Genomic DNA, 21,834 nt, shown 5'->3' with positions numbered 1-21,834 from the left:
TGTCCCGATAACGTTTTTTTGCCCCCGATCCGAGTCATTTAACACCGAGTATCCGCCGATACAAGTCATGATCCACCTCTATTTTCCTAGATAATACAGCGGTGCTGTAAAACATGTCCAAGTGCATTTAAGTTATTAAAATCAAATCTGCTTGAATAGCTCTGCATCGCGTTCATACAAATTTTTCCTGCATCCAAGCTTATCCTCAATGTGTTTTTATTTTTTATTTTTAATAAAACAACAAACCCTCTCTGTAATCTTTTCGGCCTTGTCGCTGTCTCGACGGACTGTCTCTCTCTCTCTCCCTCCCTCTCTTGTCCTCCAGTGTTTGTTGCTTCTGTGCAGTCTTTGCCTGAGTTTTCTGTAGGAACTGTATTCTGTATTCTGTTGAGTATTTATTTTCGCCGTCTGTCAGATAACATTAATGAATGACTTATTGGCGTGATAGGCAGACATTACTCCTCTATATCTTCACATGGACAAGAGTTGTCTGCTGCTATATTAATGCTCTGGATGTCGTATCGAGAACCTTCAAGACATATTTGAGGATGAAATTGATCTGATAGGTCTATTGGAGCACAAGGACCATCCAGATATTGAAAACACTATGATAATATCAAACCCTTGACTCTGAATCCTATCCCTGATATCAACTGCACTTACTTCACTTCCCCTTTTATTTGAAATGTACCTAACCAGCAGTATCCACAGAGCCTGGAACCACATTAAGATCTTTATTTTAGCTTCTATGTGTAATCAGCAGAACAGCTGAAGCCGCTCATTTTCTGGGTGTAACCAGCCTCCATTAGAGCTAAAATGGTCCTGGTGGTTACGTGTATCTAACGCCGACCCCCACCCCCATCCCTCATACCGAAGCACACCCACCCACACACTCCAGACCTTAAGCACAACTTCTGAGGGGTATTCTGAGGCCATTGCACTTCTAAAAGGCCATTATCTTTCCTTCTCCATCATTATCACTCTTTCTCTTCAGACGTCCCTCCCATTTCCCCACTACTTTACCGTCTTCATCTTTCATTTAATGTCCTTTTCTATCTGTTTTCTTTCTTTTCTTTGACTAGCAAAGTGGTGATGTCAGCCAATAAGAGCACAATAGGTTCTGTCCAGGCTCCCTCTTCAGTGCCCCCCCCCCACTTCAAAAGCAGGAGTAAGGTTTGAACTCTCTGTCTGTTTGTTGCTTGCAGAGAAAAGCTTCTTTTATGACCATAAAGAAGGACATGGAGGCTTCAGAGAGACAGAGAAAGATAGAGAGAGGGAGAGAGAAAGAGAGAGAGAGGGGGATGGAGAGAGAGAGAGAGAGAGAGAAAGAGAGAGAGAGAGAGCGTCACCTGCTACCAATTGAAACAGGGTGAGACTTTTTTCTTCACTTCAAAGAGCCAAAAGACAAAAAACTTTACCCCACTCCCCTTCAAAAACCTCTATTCATAGGCCGACTATAATGGGCTGAGGAGTGGGCGCCCGCGTGTGTGTGTGTGTGTGTGTGTGTGTGTGTGTGTGTGTGTGTGTGTGTGAGTGTGTGTGTGTGTGTGTGTGTGTGTGTGTGTGTGTGTGTGTTCATACCTGGTCACAAGCTTCTTTGCAAGGTGAGAACTCGGCAGCATGGTGGCAACAGGAGGGATCTGCAGACAGATGCATACATTTAGTTGTGATACTGCTATTAGGGTATTACCATTAGTGTACAGCATTATCATTAATTTGTCCTGAGGATGGCGCTAGAGGACAGAGAGTGTCCAAACTGGGTTCATCCTCTGGGAAGATGAACACCAGGTGGGGGGGGAGACTGACTAAAACCTGGGAAATGGTTGTTGTCATCCTTCAGATATTGATTGAAGGATGATTTGGTGCTGTTGCAGAGATATATTCATCCTCTGTACGCACAGAGTGTTGCAAGGCGACATTTATATCCCACTGTTAGAATGATAGTTTAGCAGCTGGATGATGCAGTAAAACAAAGACGCAAAGGCGATGGTAAGGTGTACCAGCCATGTGTGGTTCATCCACAAGCAGCTTCAGCAGCACCAACAGGACAGCAACATAGTGAGATCTGACCAGCAACACAGACATATGGAAACGTGCACCTTTGATACTGTGTCACCGGTCGACCATATTGGATTTTACCATTAACAGGTATTCTCAATTTATTATCACTTGGCTGTACTACCATAGACTATGTAGAATATGTTTTACACATAATATTCCCAAAGGTCTACTTACTGCTGTTAACTCCCCCCAAAATAATCACACAAAACATAATTACAATACATATACAATACTAGTACAACCAACTACCAAATCCACCCTTCTCCTATACTCCCACTTGATCCCTCCCGGAACGTTTATGTAGGTGTTTGTACACCGGGGGACTCTTTTGGCCGAACACCCTGGAGCAGACAAAGGAGAGGACAGATGAGTATTTATGCAACAACTTAACAAAATGTGCTAAACTAATGCACTAGCACACCCTTTATACTACGATATATAGCACATCAATGTTAATCAACCTACACAGAACACCGTTGAACTATCGTTTGTTCATTATGAACACGTTTCGACAACGGTGTTGTCGGAGCCTAATCTAACTCCACTCTCTTTCAGGTGGAGCCGGATACCCACCCCGGCACCTGCCAGAGGACAACACAATCACCATTTAAAGGTTCAATAAATAGTCCATAAATATTCAAAAATAGTCCATAAACACCTGATACAAAATGCGCAAATATGCACTGTGCAAAATGTTCTGTGCAACTCTTGCTAATAAAGTGCAAATATCGCTACCAAAGTACCGTTATTAATGTGCATGGTTAAGTTATTTGTTAAAAGTTCCAATACAAAACCCAACTGTGCAATATTTATATAACAGGCCAAAGCCGTCACTAATAACGAAGTGGCCTTCGTTACACACACATAGAAATAACATGTACTTGTCTCATAGCTAAGCAGAAGTGATAGCAGAAGTGATAAACGCACACACAGACAGGGATGTTGGCTGGCGGCAGAGCTCTAAACCACAGCCCAGCCCAGGGTTCCAGGAAGGGACTTGGCTCATATCTCTATGTGGACCTCACATGACACTTTAACACAGTGATGCTGAGCTGGACTCTTCCAGTACTGAACGGAAGGACAAGCAAGCAGTGGGACAGTGGATTCTCTATTATAATCCACCATCTCTGTCTCTTCTACTGTCTTTAATTAGGACCCGAGCACCAAAGTGCCAGGGACCCAACGGTGTTTTACTTTTGGCGATTGCATTCAAGCTTCAAAAATCATAAAAAGTGGTGTTCATGTGTGGAGATTATCCTGCTGAACAAAACGTGTCAGTATTATAAACGTGTGTTTGCCACAGAGCTGATTTTCTGCAATAATCCAAAACCCAATGGAACAATCCCATTGGCTGTTAGTGGAGGGAACCACGGCAATGCCAACTTCTTGGTTGGCCTACAAACATATTTCATCTCAGGAGCACTCTACTGAGAGGCTGAAACCTCCCAAGTGATACAGACAGGATGTGTTTCCACACGTGGACATGGTCTACGTATGGCTTTTTAATCTACTAATGTAAAACTGAAGTGTAAAAGTTATATACACTGCAGTTATTTCAAACAAAGGGTTTGAAATGAATCTAGTTGAGAGAGTAATGAGTATGGCCTTAAATTCTGCTGTATGTCTGTCCTTATTTGGAGCTCTCTCTTCCATCAGCCAGCAGCTCCTCTGTTACACTCTCCCAATCTGACCACTGCTGGCAGCCATTATGAGACTTGAAGGAGAGTGAGTTTACTTGACAGGTCTGACACAGGCCGATGAGAACCATAGCACCCGCTTATCAGTATGCTCGTGTGTGTGTGTGTGTGAGCAACCCCTCCGGTGGTGTGTCTTCAGCTGCCTGACACAGGAGTATCTGGCTTCCATCACTGGGTCTGTTACACTCATCTATGATGCTCGACAGAGGAGCTTCCACAATGTGTGTGTGTGTGTGTGTGTGACAGAGCATGTGAGCTGAGTGGAGCACGAGCAGGAGGATTTTGAATGGAGCACAGAGTGGATTTTTAAAAAAAAGTTGCAGCGCTGCCTTATCTCCCACTCCAATTTCTCTCCGGTACCTACTGCCTGATGCATGCCCGAGCCCGACCCAGCATTCGAATCTGCACATCGTGTGATCCAAACATTTCCAATATCTCCAGTATTGTAAAGTCCAAATGAAGTCAACATTCATTGAAAAAAGATAGATGTAATCATTTCCAAATATTCTGTTTCAGTCCATATTTGCTGGAGTTTAGCCTTTCAAAAACAAAATTTTCACTGCAGTCAAAAAACTTTTGGGTGACATTCAAACCTTTGAAAATCAATCGGGAAACTAATCCCGTGTCCCTCGTAGACGGTAACAGAGTAAACAGAAGAAGTTGAAACATGTCTCTAAACTTCTACTTTAAACAAACCGCTAACAGTAATAACGCCATGCTGAAGAGTTACTGTGTAGTTGGTTGCACCAACAATAAATTGTCAACGCTGATCTCTGATCTGTTCCCCTGCCACGTCCTAAAAAAGATCTAATAGAGAAGCTTCATGGTTCCAAGCTATAGACTAGACCAGCATGGCTTTATGGCTCCAAGCTATAGACTAGACCAGCATGGCTTTATGGCTCCAAGCTATAGACTAGACCAACATGGCTTTATGGCTCCAAGCTATAGACTAGATCAACATGGCTTTATGGCTCCAAGCTATAGACTAGACCAGCATGGCTTTATGGCTCCAAGCTATAGACCAGACCAGCATGGCTTTATGGTTCCAAGATATAGACCAGACCAGCATGGCTTTATGGCTCCAAGCTATAGACTAGACCAGCATGGCTTTATGGCTCCAAGCTATAGACTAGACCAACGTGGCTTTATGGCTCCAAGCTATAGACTAGACCAGCATGGCTTTATGGCTCCAAGCTATAGACCAGACCAGTATGGCTTTATGGTTCCAAGATATAGACCAGACCAGCATGGCTTTATGGCTCCAAGCTATAGACCAGACCAGTATGTCTTTATGGCTCCAAGCTATAGACCAGACCAGCATGGCTTCATGGCTCCAAGCTATAGACCAGATCAGCATGGCGTCCTCTCTGAGGCTGCGCTCCCTTTTGGGGGAAAGAAACTCTCCGTCTCAGGAGAGGAAATGATGAAAAGCTGTTGTGTAGCGGGTTAATGAGGCTTTCACACTGAGATCTGAGACTCATACGATACGTGAATATTCACTGTCAGTGTGCTAAATGGCTAAATGATGCTGGTGGCAGTGACTAGCGTGGGGAGGGAGGCTGCTGCAGTAATACAGTCATACATTAACGTTATAGCAGCATCAGACTGTCGTCTCCAGCTAAATCTCAGCGTATAGATCAAACTGTTGGTTATTAACATGTTGGTTATTTACAGACAACACTCAGCCTAACGGGATTCAATCAGATATGTAGAAAAGTCTGGATGAGCCACTGTGTTGGACGGGGGATGACTGAAGGGACATGAAGGCGATCAACCTCAATTTATTAAGGTATTGCGATGGCTAAGGTTCAGGATGGCAAAATAATGATTAGACATGTGTATAAAAGAAACTTTTATATAACAAGAGATGAATGTATGCTAGCGGCATGGCTCTGATGGCAATGTAGGTCCACCACATTGGTTCAGAATGAAATACAGTAAGTCAACAGTTACTGGACGATTGGTTCACGGTCCCCAGAGCAGGAATCCTTCTGACTTGATGGGGATGTCATAAGCTTTTCAGGTGTTTGATCATAAACCAAAGTATTGGAAAAATTTAAATAATGACCTGATGGTGGCGCTAAGACGAAAAGCCTGAAAAATCACCTAAGTTATTAAAGTTATTCACCTCTGGGAACCAAGAATATCTGCAAAGAATTACATGACATCCCATAAAATAGTTGTTGAGAAGGTTAAATGTGTCAACCTGCTGGTGGCCCTAGAGTTAAAGTCAGCAATATGGATGTCTATTCCAAGCCATGGCAATCCATATCACAGTTGTATTTCAATCTGGACCAAAGTGGTGGACCGACCAGCCATAGAGCCATGCTGCTAGTAGGGCTGGAAATACACTTTTCTTGACTCTATTATGCTGATTTTGTTCATCTCTCCACGACCTTTCTGGCCTAAATGAACCGAGAACAAATGAAGTCTCGTTCCCTCCCCCTCCATCTCTCTCTCTCTCTCTCTCACACACACACACACACACACACACACACACACAGAAACAGCTTTTCCAAACAATGGCAGGTGACATAATAATTTGAGGGAGGGGGAGGGATGATGGAGGCCATTCAGTCATGTACAGTATGAGGCCCCAGGCTGGCTGCTAATGAGCGCTGGCCCCATTCTGGCTCAGCATACACACAACAGGAACAAAAACTCCCCCCTCAGCTGCATTGTTCCATTCAGTCTGTGGAATGAAGTACAGTGTGGTCAGCCCCTCAGCTCAACTGTTGAACTTCATTCAGACATCCAAATGACACTTTATACTTTCTTGTATACGGCGATACAACAACCTGTGTGGACACTGAGAGCACAGGGGTGTTCCTCATCAGTGAGGACTGGAGGAATGTTGGATTGAAAGATGTGCAACTGCAATGTGAATATTACTATGTTGACAGAGTGTCTACATTTGGAAGACTAAATGGGTTCAAAAAGGACTATTTGCTTTTCTTAAGCTTTTCTTATGGCTTATCAGTTATGTTGGGTAATGAATGAATGACATTAGCAAGAAGCTATCGTCTAGCTGCATAGAAAACAGTAACCGCTGTAACATCATTCCTGATTCTAAGCTGTTCTGCAACCACCTGACGCAATCTATCTTTAAATTCTGCGTCTCTGTATTCTTCTATTTCTTTATGGTAAAGTGCTTTGTGCTGGGAGACGTGAATCACTTTGAATGATGACGTTTGCACAGACGGTGGCTCTGAGTGGTCAAACAACCTCTTTTGGCTTTTGACAGAATGTGAAAAAAAATGTAACCTGGTCCGAAAATTTTAATGACGAACGAAAGTTTCAGAGTCGGTGTGTAAATGTGATTGACACAACGTGTATTTATTTTTAAATGTGCGACAATTTTGGACGAAAAACACAGATTTGGTGAGCAAAGGCCTTAGTAGATGAAATAAAAGTATATATGGCATATTTCCATAAAGGAGCTCTTCTACAGCAGACGACTGGAGAATTAGTACCACCAGTGTCCCAAATGAGCTTCTTCTCACCGGCCAAGGGGACTAGCCTTCTGAGATTTACACGCCAAGCAGAAAATCTGCATTTGGCGGTTGGTTGTCTTGATGCATCCGATAATATTCCCATACCAGTAAGCATGCTTTCATTTGCATTTTCTTTTGCTAATTTTCTGAAAATTCTGTTGAAATTTGTGCAACATTTGGATGGAAACTTGACCCGTGAGAGAACCGAAAACTCTTCTTCTTTCATATCATTAGTTTCCTACCCAGCAGTGTCACGACGCCCTCTCACGCACCAGGCGACAAATATCACACAAGAATTTCTGAAAGGAACATTTACGTATCTGAATGACAACAAGCCATCACTTTAACAGATAGATGAAGCAACAGATGTTGCATGATTTATGTATGAAATGAGCTTTTGAAACCTGAACTATCCAAGTACACAGGGTCTGAAATGAACACCCGCCAAGCGCCATATGCAGGTAGATTTTCCGTTTGGCGAGTAAGTCTTAGAAGGCTCTCCGCCACACTGGCGGATAAACATCTGTACCAAAATAGTTCCATTACTCGTGTGGAAATAACTGAACTGAACAAACTGATCAGAGATCCTTTATTGATTTGTTCTGGAAGAGGATTCACTCGGTGGGGGGGGGGGGGACTGAACTGAACTGAACAAACTGAATTTCTATCTTTTGTTGCTTATTGCTAAATCTCTGAAAAGTGGTGTTTTGTTTTATTGAACTCTGGACTCTGTATTTCCGGTGAATATTATTGGGACTTGCATTTGACCATCTTACACTTAACTCCCCCAGATCCACTTAGTTTGAACCAATCCAACAGCATCCAATCAAGTTTCAGGAGAAAACCATGAAGAACTACCGTTACGTTACTGAGCACCAGTTGGATCCAGTTACTCTGCTGTTAAAATGGCGTTCCATTTGGTGAAGAGCGCATATGGTCTGTTGAGGACTCGAGACCTGAGTTGGGACTTGAGTGCACAGACTTGAGACTTACAAAACAATGACTTGGTCCCGTCTCTGGTAGCCTTTACCCGGTGAAATGTCAGGAAGGTATACAAAATAGATACCATCCAAGCTTTAAATTTTGCTCTGGTCTCTTCTCTACGTTTGTTTTCAACATAATACCGTATTATCTCAATGAAATGTACTGAAACAAATGGAAATGTGACACAAAAAGGCAATTTATTATTTTGGCCGGTGTTTTTTTCTTCTACCAGTCACCTTGGCCGGTGGGTCAAAAAGTTAATTTCGGACAGTGTAAGTACATCTGTCAACATACAAACACAGCTTATCCCCAGAGATAAGGGAAGTGTCAGCATGAGGTCTGAGATCTCTCCAGGGGGAGCATGGGGTCCAACTAGGGGGGGTTACTCAAAACACTAAGGGGGTAAATTGTGTCTTTTGTGTCTGTGTTCAAAGTCCCACCTGCAAATCACATTAGCAGGATTTAGTTTTAGCACCTGATGGTCAAATACCAGAATCAGTCACACCATTATCTGCATGCATCAGTGCCACGTCTGTGAAGACATGTTAAGAATTCAAAAACATCACATCCAAACCAAACACCATCAAAGAGACAGAAGAGAGACAAACAAGCAGCAAAAAGAGGCATCTTCAGACTGCATGGGAATTCCACAAGAAACCCCAAATCTGAATTGTCAGTGGTGACACGGATGTGGTGAAGATGTGGTGTAAACTGGTGTAAACGCCGCCAGCTGGTGACCATCTATGAGTCAAAGAGAAATATCGGGGTGACGATTGCATCAATCCCAAGTGGACAGCTCTGAGTACGGGTGTGAATGCACTCAAGACGTATTAAGGACACGTGCGGCTGAGGGTTGCGTTGCCATGACAAACACTTTATTACTCCCACATTGTCAACCGCAGCGCATAACAGCTTCACTCATACCGTTCTGACCTTTCACAATAAAAGCCTTAGACATAGACTGCATCAAGAGGCAACTCAACAACATATTAGGCCTTATATATAGCTATATAGCTTAATAGCTTGTCTGACATCCGCCCGCCCCCCCGCTCTGATCCCCGTCTCTCTGAAGCTCTGTATGCCGCTGCAGCACAGGTATCCAGCAGGAAGGTATCAAGGGAGTAAAGTAAAAAACAAAACACAAATCCATTATCCCGTGATCTGACCCGCATGTTCTTTGTTTTACCCAGAAGCAAACCCAGAAATAAAATGAAAACCAAATACCAACTGTGTATCATTTAGCAGGACTCTGCCCTGGATGTGATTCTAACTGCCTTGTGGCAACGTGTTTTGGACATGTTGAATTCATCTCCATACATATTCTGTTACTTATTGATGGAAAAGTGAAATCCAGAAGAAGCTGCACACAATTTAAACTCAGTCACATCATGAACAATTCAAAAAAAAGAAATTGCTACTTGACAACAGCTGTGATTTACAGCACACATTTACAGTCAACCACAGTCTAATTGATTTAGTAAACCGAACAGTGAACGGCTCATTATTAACATTCCAAAAATCACATCCACGGCCAAGTTTGGCGTTCCCTGTCTGCTGATTCCCACCGCCATAAAAAATAAAGAGCAGAACATGATGATACCGATACTCGCTAACCGATTATTAACCGACACCATTAGTGCATTTCATGCATAGGTGCTATTTTTAGTGCCTAACAAGTCGCCCAGCGACGAAAAGCTGATGCTCAAACTGATTAAATCCATCATTTATGACCAGCTGCTGTGAGCTGAGTCCCACAGTTCACCTATCCAGGAGAGTTAGCAGCCACCATGCTGCGTGTATTGACTCAGTAAGTCTACACCGCACCATTTAGTTCAGCTGCGAGGTTGCCAGCTGTTTGTCTGCCCGGCGTAACGTTAGCAAGTGTCCGGTCGAGAGACAGAGCGTGTATCTGTGACGGCGGTGTACTCTTGTCCACCCGGCTTAACTTTAGCGAGTGTCCGATAGATCACGTGTGTGTGGCGGCGGTGAGTGTGGGGCTGTCGGTGGTGTTATAGCTGTGAACGTAGCAGTGCAGTATGTGTACTAGGGATGTTAATAATGAACCGTTTAACCGTTAACCGACATTAAGCATTTTAACCAATTAACGCTATCGGTTAAATGGTTAAAAGAAATGTTAGTAATTAATTAAAAAGATAGAAAAGCACCATTTCAACTACGACAAACAATCTGGAAATAGCAGCCACGCTCACGACTGTGAGCCAGCTGCTGGGACGATAAGGAGAGGAATTTCAGTGCACCCCCCTTCTATTTATCTGTAACATTACTCTGGGTTTCCTGCCAGCCTGTTCCATTGGTGTGTAGTGTATGTATGAGTGGAAGGAAGGACTGGACATCGCAATGTGGCTCGCCACTCTTTTTCAAGACATTTGCAGGTTTCAGAAAGCACTACATTAAGATGACTTTTTGTTCATTTCATTCATTCAACGCTTTTCCCTGATTGAACAGCCAAGGTGTTCATATATGTATAAATGGGCTGGATGTTCTGGCAGTGTATGAAAGACACAGCAGGAAATAAACTGCAGCATATTAATCAAAGAGAAGAGATATTTCTCAATAAGAGACTGGAGAGAGCCCCCAATCATTCACAACCACACAGATATACAATAATAAGCTTGCTTTAAAGAATTGTGAATATTCAGTTTTAATACCTGGTTTCATTCTCCCCTTAACTACAGTAAAACTCATGAATTTGATCAGCAGTGTAGGACATTTAAAACCTATTTGAGGGACAACTTTTGCCCTTTATTTAGCTCTTAATAGCCTTCATATATGTATAATGCATTAGTTTTAGGACTGTCAAAGTTAACTCAACGCGGGCTCAGTTTTAAAGCTAGAGTATCATATGAAACTAGAAAACCTCAGGAATCCATCGGTACCAACCAGATCATACTAGCTTGTCACAAAGGAGATTAAATAACGCTCCAAACTTGCTCTACATTTGAACATTGTCTAACATCGTGCCTTGACCTCTGACATCCAGATCAGTGAATGTAAATGGGTTCTATGGGTACCCACGAGTCTCCCCTTTACAGACATGCCCACTTTATGATAATCACATGCAGTTTGGGGACAAGTCATAGTCAAGTCAGCACACTGACACACTGACAGCTGTTGTTGCCTGTTGGGCTGCAGTTTGCCATGTTATGATTGGAGCATATTGTTTTATGCTAAATGCAGTACCTGTGAGGGATTCTGGACAATATCTGTCATTGTTTTGTGTTGTTCATTGATTTACAATAATAATTATATACATACATTTGCATAAAGCAGCATATTTGTCCACTCCCATGTTGATAAGAGGAATAACTACTTGACAAATCTCCCTTTAAGGTACATTTTGAAGAGATAATAAAAATGTGTGATTAATTTGCGATTAACTATGGACAATCATGCGATTAATCGGGATTCAATATTTTAATTGATCGACAGTCCTAATTAGTTTAAACCGACAAGACCTAGCTTTAAGAGCTGATGTTTTTAGATGATATTGTCCTAACCTGGTGCAGACTCTTAAATACAACTGTGATTTATTTAAATTGCCTTTTCAGATGGTTCTGTGAATCAAACCATCTGACAGGATCAGGTAATCTCCAACCTCCGTCAAAGTGTCAGAAAAGACCATCCTCTCTCTTTTTCTCCGGCTCCACTCAAAAAACGTGTGTAACGACGAGCTAGTCAGACTTGTAAGATGTCCTATGGAGTTCAAGTGCCATAGAGCCATCTCCAGTTCCATCCCCGCCCATGGAGTATACCTGCCGAATCCAACTCCCTCTCCACCGTTGTGATTTCCTGGCTATCGGCGACCTGCTAACACAGCAAAGCACACTACTTGTTCTGTTGTTGTCTGCACGGACCAACAGAATCTCCTTCCTGTACTCCCATCATCAGAGGATGTGTAGACCCAGTGGATTACACGTATTCAGACCTTAAATGTCCCCACAACAACTGAAAAACTCTCTCTCAACGAGGGTCAGCACACAGCAGGATTCACTTCAAAACCGAAGCTAAAGGATGGATCGATACCGATCGATACTGTCTGTGACTCAACTCGGAAGCTGTAAGTTTTGTCATTTTTATCTTGTTTTACTGTTAATTTTGAAACAAAAAAAAAACAATGAACTGTTTGACATTATTGTCATTACCAGCCAGACAGAGCAATGACGGAGTAGCAGCACACAGACAGCCAGGGCAGCCATGTTAACATTTAACACCACTCCCCATGCAGAGGACCCGTTCTAATGACATGAAGTTACAGATTTCATCTTTAAGATGTTGCTAGAGGCAAATAAAACATTGACTTCTTCAATGATTCCGTTGAACAGATGAACAACGGTGACGTGTGTTACTGTGTGTAGGAACACACACACAGCCACACATGCACAGAGCAGAGAAGCCTCTTGTATGCTACCGCCCTCCTTCCTGCATTCCTCAGAGCCGCTGCAGACTCCGTGGGGGAAGAGTTTAATGGATGGAGGTCAAAGGTCACTTCCTGTGCATTGATTCATTGAGATTTGCCATAAGGAGCTGAGCATTAAAGGATCACCAGAGCATGTTTGGTAGAAAACTGATTTTCTTTTCTCCTATGCATTGTCATTTATCATGTAAAAAGAAATGTGAAATGTCAGTGAAATGTCAGGAAGATATGAAGGTATGAAAAAATAGATACTGCCCAAGCTTACAAGAGGAATGGCATTTGGATTTGATAGTAATCCCTATCATACAAAAGTGTAAGAAATGAGAGTAAACTGAGTCAAGATGGACCTATTTGGTAACATGTGATACAATGAAAACCTTTTGTGCCTCTATAAAGTTTCCTTCATCCTCTCTGACAGCGTTCAGTGAGAGACACTGATGCATGGAACAATTATGTGTTCCTGATACAGAACTAATATCGTCTGCCAGACGTCTCAAACTGACATCTCATCTGTGAGAGAGACAGGCCGACGTCCTGCTCTGTTTCATTACTCTCCTGTGATGGACTTAAATATGGCTTCTACAGGACTCAGCGGCCTTGTTTGAGGATCTGTTTCTGTGTGGTTGCCAGTATCCCAAATTCACTTATTGACTCAACAGACAAAAAATGGATTCACCTATGTATATATGTATTTTTTTACGATTTTGAAATAGATTTTTTAATGCTAGAATTGATATATTTGCTTCATTTGAGTCTATGCGGAGGTAGAAGGAAGATACCGCTTTTATTGTTGTAGTCTGAGTACCGTGACATCATATCCGTTCCGTCCCAAAACAAACCGCAGCCGGCTGCCGCGAGCCAAAAAAGAAAAAGTATAAAACATTGGAGGGTCGTTGTGGATACGACCTGCACCCTCACATGTTAAATCCAGCGTGGTAAACACTACACATCCAGTAAAGGATGGAAACACTTTGGGTTTCACACATTGACAGGAAAAGCAGAGCTAGACAGAGCAGAGCTAAAGCTGCATGCTAACTCTGTCACGGACAGGAAACGTTATGGTATGGCGGTAACACGCAGTGGAGTCGGCCGTCGCTCTCATCTCCGTGGTCAAATGGGCCGACGCTACGACTGTAGAGCGCCCATTTACTGACATTTGTGTTCTCTGCATTGAAACGGCCCCGATGGAGCTGACCATGGATGGATAAAGAGAACGGAGCTGACGGGAGAGCTAGAGACCACCTTGGAGAAGTTAGAGGAAGTAGACACGTGGGACTACGTCCACTTTTCAAAATAAGGTGTTAACAAAGGGAACTGTATATACAAAACACATCTATGGAAATAAGATTGATTGATTATATTCACCAGAAGTATAAAACATTACATGCCCCTTATAAATTAAAAATAAAATACAACTAATCTGTGAGGGAAATGTCTTTATTCTATGATTTTTTTGTTTAGTTAATAATGGCAGGACATCTCTGGCTACATACATGATGGAAATCAAACGTTTTTTACTGTATTCATTTAGGTATTTTCCTAAATCTTCCTATATACTTCCTAGAAGTGTATGATTCTGCTTTTTCCCATGGTGTAGTGGTAAACAAGTTAACAAAAATCGCAGTAAATCCTAACATCAAATCGCAATACATATCGAATCGGGAGATGGTCCCAGCCCTGTCACATATACATTTGTTTCATTACATTTCACTGAGATAATCAGGTATTATGTTGAATACATACTTTAAGAAGAGGCCAGAGCAAAATTTTAAACAAAATAATTTTGCAATATGAAATGCAACCATCCACCACGACAGGATGGAAATAAGACGCCAGTGAGATGCTAGTCTAGCGGAGAAGCCGATGTCACGTATGAAAAAAAAAAGTGCCGCAAAACTAGGAGTGCTTGAGACGGTCAGTGTCACGGCACAGTTTAGACCCGCTTAAAAACACGTGTGTGTGTGTGTGTGTGTGTCAAACTCCGACACAGAGAGCAAAGGGTAGAAGCAGCGCGCCCGTAAATGACACTACAACGCGGTAGAGACTCTCAGCTTCCCAGATTTACTCACCAAACGAAAAATCTGCCCGGTGCATATGGCGCTTGGTGGGTGTTCATTTGGGACCCTGGTGTGTGCATGTGTATTGTGGATCTCAAATATAATATGAAGTGGCTGCGTTACATCAGCGCCTCAGCTAGGATTGTTAAAATCTGACAACTTTCCGTAGGAGGCGGCTATAAAAAGCTTTGGACATAGTTGGCAACCCTCACACTGTTGGGTGTTGGCCACTATTTCACAAACTACTAAATGTTGAGAGGCAAAAAAAACACAGTGGCCATTAGCTAGTTCATCAAGGACTCAGCGTAGCGCCATCGCTCAGCTGATGTTTCTCTTCCAACACTGACACAGAATTTGCAGTCTTGTAAACCATGCTTTTAAATTAGGGCTGTCAATTGATTAAAATAGTTAATCAATTGTAATTGTATCTATTCAAAATGTGCCCTAAGTTATAAAAAAATACTCTTATCATCATCGGAGTGGACAAATATGCTGCTTTCTGCAAATGTATGTATATATTTATTATTGTAAATCAATTAACAACACAAAATAATGACAGATATTGTCCAGAAACCCTCACAGGTACTGCATTTAGCATCAAACAATATGCTCCAATCATAACATGTCAAACTGCAGCATATATTTAACATCTTTGTAATATTATGTTTTATGATATAATGTACTGTATGTAATGCATAATGATAGATGGTGGGGTAAAATAAAACATTGCCAGGTGAAGTTACTGAAGTGAAAAAAGATAAAAATGCTCAGTTTAAAATGGTGATGGGGTAGTTTATGATAGAATTAGGACTGTCAATCGATTAAAATATGTAATTGCGATTAATCGCATGATTGTCCATAGTTAATCACCATTAATCGTAAATTAATCACCAGTTTTTTGCCTGTTCAAAATGTACCTTAAAGGGAGATCTGTCAAGTATTTAATCCTCTTATCAACATGGGAGTGGGCAAATATGTTGCTTTATGCAAATGTATGTATATATTTATTATTAGAAATCAATTAACAACACAAAACAATGACAGATATTGTCCAGAAACCCTCACAGGTACTGCATTTATCATAAAACAATATGCTCCAATCATAACATGACAAACTGCAGCCCAACAGGCAACAACAGCTGTCAGTGTGTCAGTGTGCTGACTTGACTATGACTTGTCCCAAACTGCATGTGATTATCATAAAGTGGGCATGTCTGTAAAGGGGAGACTCGTGGGTACCCATAGAACCCAATTACATTCACTGATCTGGAGGTCAGAGGTCAAGGGACCCCTTTGAAAATGGCCGTGTCAGTTTTTCCTCACCAAAATTTAGCCTAAATTTGGAGCTAAGTTTGGAAGCTAGTATGACGTGGTTGGTACAAATGGATTAGGTTTTCTAGTTTCATATGATGCCACTATTTTCATCTGCATCTCAGTATCTGGTATCATCCATCACTTTCTGGTGTGTATATATGGTTATGTAAGGAGCCTGAGTGACCAGTCACATGCTGACCAGATGTAAACTAGGTAACATACAGACACACACACACACACACCAGCCACACATCCACGAAACCTCCGGAACGCTTGAATCCTATCAGAGAAAGAACAGACGTCAAACACACACGCACACGCACACGCACACGCACACGCACACACACACCTCCAGATGGTAGAGTATGTCCTGCCCCTTCATTTCATATTCAATTAGCAGAATCAAAGGAGGATGCAGACCCGACCTACTGTATCCTGTGTGTGTAATGGGAAATGACATAATGAGGCATATGGCCACATAGAGGGTGAGAACAGAGGAGGAGGGGTGGGGGGGCTGATAGGAAAATTGTTCCAACGTTTCAGCTACATTCAGCCAGCTGTTTAAATGCGAGTGCATCTCTATCAGTTGACAGGTGAGAGGGGAGCCAAGTTCTGTCAGAGTGTCGCCTTATGCCCGGTTCAGACTACACGATATCAGCCCGACACGGCCGTCAGAGGGTGTCGACTTATCCATCTGCATCCAGTTGCACTCCCGCTTTTGCTTCTCCCTGTGAATTATATTTTTATTCTTTCCTTGGGGGGCCTCGTGGGCCCCTTTACATGGTCTGGTCCGGGGTGCTTGAGCCCCGGTAAGCCCGTATATTGAGACGGCGGTGCCGGGAGAGTTTGTATTGTCGGAACAGTGGACCGGCGTGTAGTCTGTCATGTGTTGCGGCCGAGTCACGACAAGAATGTATGACTCTCAATCGTCTAATCTGACATAGTGACCATCGTAACTGTCAAACATATTGTGTAGTCTGAGCCTGGCATTACTCCCAACGGTGATTCTTCATTTTTAATAAAGGGAAGTGTTTGGGCACATTTAGAATTTTATAATTAATAATTAACTTTGTAAGACAAATTTCTTTGGACATAACTTTAGCAAAGTGGAGCACTGAAGCAAAGAACGTACAGTATATCGATAAGAAGTGAAAGCAAATTGTTCGTTCCACTGCAACATCAACAGCAGAACTTCCGCCATTTTGGATTGAAGTGACAACCGGACGCCAGTAAAACATCCACCTACAAGTGACATACAAAAGTAAAGCAATATTATTTCTATTCTATTGTCATATATGTAATGTTTCTACTGAAATGGCCTGTATTGAACAATGGAAATATCATAAATATGCATATTACTTTAACTATTTACTTACTTATTTGTTTATTAATTAAACTTCCCAGAGGAGCATAAAGTGAGCGATGGACACAGAGGGTCCAATAGACCACAGACCATGGATGTAGAAAAGGATCCAATAGACCACAGACCATGGATGTAGAAGAGGGTCCAATAGACCACAGACCATAGTTGTAGAAGATGGTCCAATAGACCACAGACCATGGATGTAGAAGAGGGTCCAATAGACCACAGACCATGGATGTAGAAGAGGGTCCAATATACCACAGACCATGGATGTGGAAGAAGGCCCAGTAGACCACAGACCATGGATGTAGAAGAGGGTCCAATAGACCACAGACCATGGATGTAGAAGAGGGTCCAATAGACCACAGACCATGGATGTAGAAGAGGGTCCAGTAGACCACAGACCATGGATGTAGAAGAGGGTCCAATAGACCACAGACCATGGATGTAGAAGAGGGTCCAATAGACCACAGACCATGGATGTAGAAGAGGGTCCAATAGACCACAGACCATGGATGTAGAAGAGGGTCCAATAGACCACAGACCATGGATGTAGAAGAGGGTCCAGTAGACCGCAGACCATGGATGTCGAAGATGGTCCAATAGACCACAGACCATGGATGTAGAAAAGGGTCCAGTAGACCACAGACCATGGATGTAGAAGAGGGTCCCTCTTCTACATCCATGGTCTGTGGTCTACTGGTCCAGGCGTGGTCTGCTGGACCAGGCAGGTCTTCCATTTGTGCTCATTTCATTTGTGACTCGCTCGCAACCTCAGCAAATGTTTCTAGCGGCGTATGTCTAAAAGAAACTCACGCACGTGAACTTTGGTTCCGCATTACGTGCATCAATCCACATAGCGAGTATTCTGCGTGCGGCCGCATGCACCGGACCCCCCAAACAAGGACCTGAACCCTCAGCGGCTCCAGTGCAGCTGCTAAATGACCAACAGCTCCGTGACTTTAACTGTGTGAATGTGAAGCGATTGTTGCTGGAAAAGAGCACAGCTTCTAACTGGATAAACAACGGTTACAGAATAGGGTGAGACAGACAGACGGACAGACAGACTGAGGTTGTTAAATAGGAGACTGGAATGGAAGAAAGAGAGAGAAAAGAGCGTCCGATGAAACACTCTGCTAACACTAACTTGCATCCTCCAGTCAGACACTCAACGGTGCTTCAGGAACTTCTTTGTACAGCAACAACATGCACTCCAGCTTCTGACTGATGTGTCACTTTGCCATTACATCAGACTGATTGGAGCTCACTCAATAACTAGATTAGGACTGCACGAAATTGGAAAAAACTGACATTGCAACAATTTCTTTTTCAGTGATATACTGTGTATGGCATTATGAAAAAATACAGCAATATTCACCCTAAATTGTGTAGGCTACATTTTAAAGTTAAATACATCAATCTGGTGCACTTTGAGAGCAAAATTAAAATACTTTAAACACATTGGTTGTATAGATATGAATGGCAATGATTAGGGGTGGAACGGTTCACAAAATTCGGTTCATTTCACGGTTTTGGGGTCACGGTTTTCGGTTCAGTTCGGTACATTTATGTTACAGCGTGGAGGTCAATTTCTGATTTCAACATGCTTTTCATTTATTTGGCAAAATAAGTTAACAAATGTTTGCCTTAACAAAAGTATGGCTTCCATAAGGAACATAAACTATCCTTCATTGACAAATCTTAACTGAAAGAATAGGTCTTCTACAGTCTTTAGTGCAAACAGCTTTGTTATTTTCATATAAATATGATGAAATTATAACTAAGGCCATACATTGAAGCATAAGCTCAACCAGAACTATGCTAAAAAACTTAGAGCTTTTTATCTCCCACTCATTCAACAGTGGCTCATCGGTCATAATTCTTACTATAACAGTTAAGACCTTCAAATACTGACATATTGTCAATAAGAAAACATTAATTACAAAAATAAAATCACAAATGTCTGTAATGTAAATGTAATGTTCCATCTTAAGGCTGTTGGTCAATCCTCAACTGATGCTAGTTTCTACAGGGCAGGCACAACAGACTAACATTCACACGTGAAGGCTCACGCTCTTTGACCATCTGCTTTAATTCTGTATAGTTTATGATGGAGTGTGTTCGTATATGCAGCGATAAACACTCTTATAGCATTAGATATTATTAATTCTGTATTGTTTATGATGGAGTGAGGTCGTATATGCAGCGATAAACACTCTTATAGCATTAGATATTATTAATTCTGTATTGTTTATGATGGAGTGAGGTCGTATATGCAGCGATAAACACCCTTATAGCATTAGATATTATTAATTCTGTATTGTTTATGATGGAGTGAGGTCGTATATGCAGCGATAAACACTCTTATAGCATTAGATATTATTAATTCTGTATTGTTTATGATGGAGTGTGGTCGTATATGCAGCGATAAACACTCTTATAGCATTAAATATTATTAATTCTGTATTGTTTATGATGGAGTGTGGTAGTATATGCAGCAATGAACACTCTTATAGCATCAGATACTACTTTGTCACGGTGTGGACCTGCAGTGGGAGGCTGTCTGAACGCTGCAGGGGAACGGACTCTCCGTCCAGTCTGCTTTTGTTTCGCTCCGCTGATTGACACATTCGGGTGATGCCGTCGTAATTAAATGTTTCAAGTGTCCACATATAAACCCGACTTCAGTTGAACAGTGTCGGCGTACAGTTTGACACAAATCGTTGTCAGTTTAGCCCGACTATCATTTCTGGTGCGATGCCAAAACTTTCCGGGTAAAACTCACGCTTCAGAGTTTCTGTTCCGCGCGTACGAGTAGTAGACATAAACAGCTGTTTGGATAACGGCGAACCGAAAGGGTGTTGCGGACCGAACCGAAGGTCCTGAACGGAACGGTTCGGGTCAAATACACAAACTGTTCCACCCCTAGTAATGGCTCAGCAAAAAGTCACAACCACAAAGCAGGTAAACGAGACGGGATACGTGTTTCCAGACGGGTCGGGTGGGTTGCTACTATAATGGCACACTTGGAGGAAATGTGCACGGCGAGGGCCAACCAGCACCGGGGAGAGGGTCCTCCCACACCCAACGACCGTCTCTGACCTGCAGAGTTGAATCCTCGAGCAGACTCCAATACTGGATTAGTCGTGAAAAATGAGAACTGTGCGAGTTTCACTTTTGTATCAAGCAGCAAAATATACTGGAAAAACAAAGTTCGGAAACTTGTGTTTGGTGGATTATTTCTCTGTTGTTACAATGCTAATTGGCATTGTATTTTACATGGTTGTAAAGCCTGTTTATTTACCTTCACAATGATGTCCAACTTGTAAGGATCATGCATTTGTGGGATGAGCAGCACAGCTGATTATGTGGGTAGCGCCCAAGAAAAATGTTCCAAAATGCTCTGCCAATGGTAAACAGTGTATTCTCATAAGGCTACCAGGAAGCCTGCAATGAATGCCCTTCACCATCAGGCCCGTTTGCGCTGGTGTCGACAACACAGACAATGGAACCTGAACATGTGGGGGAATGTCATGTTCAGTGATGAGTCCAGGTTCTGTCTGCCAAAGTTGGATGGCAGGGTCAAAGTATGGAGACGACGCGGAGAACGCTATGCTGATTGTTGCACCGATGGAGTAACAGCTTTTGGTGGAGGCTGTGTCATGGTGTGGGGCGGCATCTCCCTCGCTGGCAAAACAAGGCTTGTCATCATTGAAGGCCATCTCAATGCAGGGAGATATCGGGATGAGATTCTGCAGCCAGTGGCAATCCCATATCTCCACAATCTGGGACCTAACTTCATCCTCCAAGATGACAACGCTCGCCCCCACAGAGCCAGGGTTATCACAGACTACCTCCACAATGTGGGAGTAGAGAGACCGGAACGGCCTGCCAAGAGTCCACACCTCAACCCAATTCAACACTTTTAGGATCAGCTTGGGCGTGCTGTACGTGTTAGAGTGACCAACACAACCACACTGGCTGACCTGCAACCAATCCTGGTTGAGGAATGGAACGCCATCCCACAGCAACGTGTGACCAGGTTGGTGACCAGCATGAGGACGAGGTGCCAGGCTGTTGTGGCTGCGTATGGATCTTCACACCCGCTACTGAGGCTCCTGATGGTGTATTAAAGGAATAAAGTGTAAAATTGTCAATATGTCTTGTTTGTTCCTAGTTACTGATAGAGAGTTCAATCATCCAATCCACCAAACAACCTAAAACAAGAGTCAGTACCAACAGGAGAATACACTGTTTACCATTGACGGAGCATTTTGGCAAATTTTTCTTGGGCGCTCCCCACATAATCAGCTGTAGTGCTCATCCCACAAATGCATGATCCCTACAAGTTGGACATCATTGTGAAGGTAAATAAACAGGCTTTCCAACAATGTAAAATACAATGACCATTAGCATTGTAACAACAGAG

At 42.6% G+C, this 21,834-nt stretch overlaps 1 protein-coding gene across 4 annotated transcripts in view; it reads right to left on the bottom strand.

The window, feature by feature from the left end:
- reck (reversion-inducing-cysteine-rich protein with kazal motifs) overlaps positions 1-21,834 on the bottom strand; it is an 80,110-nt gene that overhangs the window by 52,557 nt on the left and 5,719 nt on the right. For all 4 annotated transcript variants that reach the window (XM_074622031.1, XM_074622029.1, XM_074622030.1 and 1 more), the window contains exon 2: positions 1,582-1,640. In XM_074622031.1, coding sequence (XP_074478132.1) covers positions 1,582-1,640 — 59 coding nt within the window. The remainder of the gene's footprint in view (positions 1-1,581; positions 1,641-21,834) is intronic.

This window comes from Sebastes fasciatus, chromosome 21 (assembly GCF_043250625.1).
Source record: "Sebastes fasciatus isolate fSebFas1 chromosome 21, fSebFas1.pri, whole genome shotgun sequence".
Taxonomy (NCBI): Eukaryota; Metazoa; Chordata; class Actinopteri; order Perciformes; family Sebastidae; genus Sebastes; species Sebastes fasciatus.
Note: the sequence above shows the minus strand (reverse complement) of the source record. Positions and strands in the feature narration are given on the sequence as shown.